This window comes from Vicia villosa, linkage group LG1, assembly GCF_029867415.1.
Source record: "Vicia villosa cultivar HV-30 ecotype Madison, WI linkage group LG1, Vvil1.0, whole genome shotgun sequence".
NCBI lineage: Eukaryota > Viridiplantae > Streptophyta > Magnoliopsida > Fabales > Fabaceae > Vicia > Vicia villosa.
This window is the reverse complement of record NC_081180.1, coordinates 185,448,287-185,453,956: the sequence shown is the minus strand read 5'-3', so window position 1 is coordinate 185,453,956 and position 5,670 is coordinate 185,448,287. Positions and strand designations below refer to the sequence as shown.

The 5,670-nt window shown below is 34.0% G+C and overlaps 1 protein-coding gene across 1 annotated transcript; it reads left to right on the top strand.

Annotated features, from left to right (window-relative positions):
• The first annotated feature begins 409 nt into the window (after nucleotides 1-409).
• On the top strand, nucleotides 410-1,033 carry LOC131661053 (NDR1/HIN1-like protein 10). The gene has a single exon (XM_058930459.1). It carries the CDS (start codon nucleotides 410-412, stop codon nucleotides 1,031-1,033), a length of 624 nt encoding a protein of 207 aa, XP_058786442.1.
• The last annotated feature ends 4,637 nt before the right edge of the window (nucleotides 1,034-5,670 follow it).

Below are 5,670 nucleotides of genomic sequence, written 5' to 3'. Positions count from 1 at the left end.
ATTTGTGTATATACTATTTCTACTTTTTATATAACTACGATGAGTTGTACAATTCATATATCTTGATATACAATAAAGTGTTGGATTTGTAATATTTTACATATGAATTTTTATTTGAATTTATTGTGCCTTTGTTATCCACTTGATTTTATTGTGTTTCTTATTCTATGCATTTGTTTTTTATGATATTTCAATTGTTGCTATGTAATTCCATGTATCAAAATCGATTTTATTGTTTTTTTATTTAGGATATATTTTGTAAATATCTTTCCTTACCATGATCATGCCATAAATATTCACTTGTAGATTGGATCCATATTAAACCGTCTCAACATAAATAACTATTGAAGTCTTGAAATTTGATCAACACAAACTCTTGTCTTCTCTAAAGAAAATCATAACCGCTTTCATGGACGTAGAAGATGAAAATTATTGTTGTTGCTGCAATAACACCGTAACCGTAATTTGCAATCTAATCATCATATTATTAGGACTCATCGTTCTCCTCTTCTGGCTTATCATACAACCTAAGGCTGCCAAATTCACAGTTACTAATGCATCCCTTACTCAATTCAGTTTCACAAACAACAACACACTTAACTACAATCTCGTCCTCGACATCACGATCCGAAACCCTAACCGAAAACTCGGTATCTACTACGATAACATCGAAACGCTTGCGTTTTATAAAGATGCTAGGTTTGGTTTCCAAACCCTAGGACCATTCTTTCAGCATCATAAGAGTACAGATTTTTTGGGTCCGGTTTTTATAGGTCAACAAGTGATTTCTTTGAGTCGAGATCGGATTTCGATGTTCGAGAAAGAGAAGAGAGATGGAGTTTATGGAATTGATGTGAAGATTTTGATGAATGTGAGGTTTAAGTTGGGTTTGTTTAAGACAGGGAAAGCAAAACCTAAGGTTCGTTGTAATTTGAAGGTTCCTTTGAGATCGAGCAATGTAACAACTTTGTTGGGGAATGAATTTCAAGCCACTGATTGTGACTGGGATTATAAAGGGATATTGTTTCGTTAGATCTCTTTTTCTTTTTTTTTTTTAATTCTTTTTAGAAGGTTTATATTTGTTAGTTTTATCATGAGAGAATTATCATGCTCTTCCAGGGTTTGTACGTAATGAAGTTAGATATATTAATATTATTATTATTATTGTTTCTATTGATATATTATTATTTCTTTTACATTATAGATTTCATTCTTATTTTACTTCTTTGTTACTTCTATTATTTTGAAGGTATTAAGAATTGTGTATGTAATTGTGCTCGATTACTTTTAGACATTTTGAAGGTATATCTTCAAAGGAATGAGAGATGGTGACATAAGGGATGAATGTGATAAGAAGAAGAACCAACGGCTTGATCAGGAGTTTAGCAGCGAACAATCCTTCCCCCACCACCACTAAATCCATAGATTATCGGTTTTTGATTATATCGAGAGAGGGAATTCTAGAAGAATTCATTAAAGGTGAATTCTTATCTACTCAACACAAAAAGTTGGGTAGAGTTACCTCTAGTGTAAAATACATTGAAAACAAACAAAAATTATATCATTTTTTTAATAAATAATTAAAGATGAGAAAATTAAATGGTGTTATATAATTGATTGAAGGTACATTACGCAATTTTTGTGATGGGTCGAGAAGTTGTCACATCCATTAAAATGGAGTTGCTAAAAAAAGTGCGAATCTCTAAGAAGTTGTATGAGCCTCCCAACCTCAAGAACTTCAAGTATTATTATTTGGGTTTAATACCCTTTTCCATCTTTTATATTTGATTTGAGGTCCAGTTTGATCCCTTAACTTTTAAAAAGATCATTTTGATTCTTTAACTCTGTAAACGGCACCATATTAATCCTTTTTGTCTAAATGTTAGTAACAACGTTAACTTTCGCTTACGTGGAAGAAGACGTGTAACATTAAAGTTTTGTGACCCATTTAGAGACGGTATACTCGATCACTAAAATTTAGTTTTTGGGTTTGCTGGATCTTGTACATAAATCTTCATCTTTTTGACAAATCTGACACTACCTTCATTGGAGCTTTGAATGTTCTCAATTCCTAACAAGTTTTCTACAATAGTTGTTCCTTGAACAAAACAAAAACCTCTCGATATATTTCACGATTCTCACAATAGTTGAGCTTTATATCTATAGATTTACTCTCGTTTTTTTCCGATCCTTGTTCCTCAAATTCAAATCTACATTTTTATGAGTTTTTTTGGTTTCTTGGTCTTCAAAGTAGAAAAAACCAGAAATTTCATATTTGAATCTTTAAGTTTCACAAAGTACATAAATACACTTAAATTAAAATAAAAAGAATTGAAATACATAAAAAATGAATATTTATTCATGCTCAAAAGCTAAAAACGGTCCTTCTGGCCCTTCCACTGTCTGGCTTAATATTTTGGATTCATATAGATGAAAACATTATGATAGAAAATCAATTCCTTCGTAACAATAATTGCATGTGGAATTTTATTTCTAATCTTTTTCACATCTAAATCATCTATGAATACAAAGTGTTGTTTCTTAAAGTGTTGGTTCTCAAATCCAGAAACATAACAATACCTTTCTTTCGAGTTCGAGTTCGTAAAATAATTCCTTTCTTTCGATTTTGATTTCATAAAAAACAATCCTTTACTTTCGATTTGATTTCGTAAACCAATCCCTTACTTTCCATTTTTGTTCTTCACAAAACCAGGTTCAATTGAAGCTTTAAAGAATGTTGGAAAATTTTAATCCAAATTTTGAAAATTATGAAAAAATGTCATGGTAGTGGATGAGTTATGCTTATTACGTCATGAAAAATTGTATGAATTATTGCCTCGATTTCACCTTGTGTTTTAAAATCTAATGATTCCAACAGTTTTTATGAAACTTGAAGAAGATGAACAAGACAAAGAACAACCATAAAAATTTAGAAAATTTTTTAGTGACAACTTTTTTCGTAGCTAACTTGGACGCTAAAGTTGATCTAAACACGTGGCATTCCAAGTTAGTGCCATTTAACCTTACTCATTGACTTTGACTAACGGACTAGATGGAAAGGACTAACATGGTCAAGTTTGTTTGTTAAGGGATCAAAATGGTCTTTTTAAAAGTTAAGGGACCAAAATTGACCCCGAGTTATAGTTAAGGAACCAAAAAGGATATTTAGCCTATTATTTTCACAAGAGTAATAGAAACATTACAGAGGACTGTACCTAGGGATTTATTTCTAGGGAGGAAATCGTGGGAGGTTTGATAATCAAGAGAAATGAAGATTGAGAGACAAAACATGATTTTAAATTGCGGTTACACCTGCGCTTGCGGTTGCGGCTATTGCGGGGTTGCGGTGCGGATTGCGGTCGTTGCGGATTGAATTTAGACGTATGAACATAAAATAATATATTTTATCATTTATTTTAGATTTCACATGTCTTCCATTTTCTCTAAATTTTCATATATATCTCATTAACAGTTCGCCGTCATTTTGAATATCACTAATCATTTTAAAACATACCTTAAATCAATGATATAAATAGAAAGGAAAGTAAGCCAAATAATGTTGCGAGCATTGCATAATCTGATGCAGTCTGATGCAACCTGATGGGGCTGTTGCGGTGTTACGATGCGATCGTTGTGGCATTATGATGCGGTTTTTATTGTGATTTACAATCTCACCGCAATTGCGGGCTGATGTGGAGCAGACACTACCGCAACCACAATATTGCGGCTGTATCACGTGATGCGGTCCACAATTTCAAACCATGATTCAAAAGGTTCTGGGATGCAAGTACTCAAAAGGGAAAGGGCGGAATGCCTTAAGTGGCCAAAGAGGAGAAACATTGTGTTAATGAAGAAGAAATGGATATTATCAAGGCCTATACTCCAGCCAAAGGGACATTTTGGAATAGGAGAACCTTATCATAGTGATGAATGTTGAAAGAGAAAGTTTCAAGTATTGGGAAGACATCCCCATTACACGAGATTAGGAATGGATAGAGTAACAAGACGCGACTACAGAAAGATCACGCACCCATGCATGGTATCAAGAGGAAGCTTGAAGGAAGCTATAGAGGTAGTATCACGAGGTTTTCCCAATTAAGATGTAGTCATTTACAGTTCAGTAAAGATGAAGTTGATAAAAATGATGTTGCAAGAAGCAAATCAAGCTCCGCATCCAATGAAGAAAAATTACCCTTTATTAGAACAAGATTTGTTCTGATCAATATTCTTAGTTTTGATGATAACAATATATATGAATTTTGCTTGAGATAATGTGGTACTCTAATTCTATGCAATTTCCATTTCAGGAAATATATAAAGAGTATGCACAAAATCAGCGCAAGAAGCACTGACTCGGAAGGTTCAAGTATGCAACATCAGAACATGCTCTCGCAAGACATCAGAAGATGGTCAAGCAGAATCAGAACATGGTTTATTGAAGCATCTGAAGAACTTGAGATCAGAAGCAGAAGCAATGAAGTTCTCATGGTATCACGCTAGAAGCACTTCAAGGTCAGAAGACAAGAAGATGCTCTGCACCAAGTTGTTTGACTCTGATGATATTCAAACGTTGTTTACACAAACATCATATCAGAAGCAAGTGCAAGATGGCAGGCTACGCTGACTGACAAAAGGAACGTTAGAAGCTATTAAAGGCAACGTCAGTTACATCAGGAAAAGCAAGCCTCGAGGTAGTTGACAAAAGAGTGAAACATTAAATGCAATGTTGTACGGATCACGCAACGCATTAAATGCTCCCAACGGTCATCTTCTCAAACGCCTATAAATAGAAGTTCTGATGAGAAGCTGAATACAACACTTTGCGCAAACTTACAGAAACGCTGTCAAATTCAAAAGCTCTCAAACTTCATCTTCAACCTCACTTCATTACTGTTGTAATATCTTAGTGAGATTAAGCTTAAACTTAAGAGAAAAATCACAGTTGTGATAATAGCTTACTAAGAAGCATTGTAACTCTTATAAGAATTTGTTTACATTCATTTGTAAGAACTAGAGGAGATCAAGTTGTGATCGGATTCTCTAGAAAGTCTTAGAGGGTATCTAAGCATTGTGTTTCTAGAGTGATCAGGTTGTGATCAGAATACTCTAGAAGACTTAGAGGTTATCTAAGTGGAAAACCATTGTAATCTTGTGTGATTAGTGGATTAAATCCTCAGGTGACGTAAATCACTCCAAGGGGGTGGACTGGAGTAGTTTAGTTAACAACGAACCAGGATAAAAATCATTGTGCAAATTGTTTTTATCTTAAGAGTTTTAAAGCTACACTTATTCAAACCCCCCCTTTCTAAGTGTTTTTCTATCCTTCAATTGGCATCAGAGCGCCGGTTCTAAGGTGCAAGCACTTAACCGTGTTTAGAAAAGATTCAGGAAGAGAATAACGCTTAAGTCGAGATGGCTGGTGAAGATCCAACACCTACATCTACATCTGGCTCTGCTGAGCAATACAATGGAAATGGTAACAATGGTTACACTAGACCACCAGTATTCGATGGTGAAAACTTTGAATATTAGAAAGATAGACTTGAAAGTTACTTTCTTGGTCTAGATGGTGACTTATGGGATCTTCTGGTGGATGGTTACAAACATCCAATGAAAACTAGAGGAGTAAAGCTGACAAGACAAGAAATAAGTGATGATCAAAAGAAAGAA

What these genes read in the sequence shown, in the direction of transcription:
- LOC131661053 (XM_058930459.1), top strand. Translation starts at nt 410, where the DNA reads ATGGACGTAGAAGATGAAAATTATTGTTGTTGCTGCAATAACACCGTA.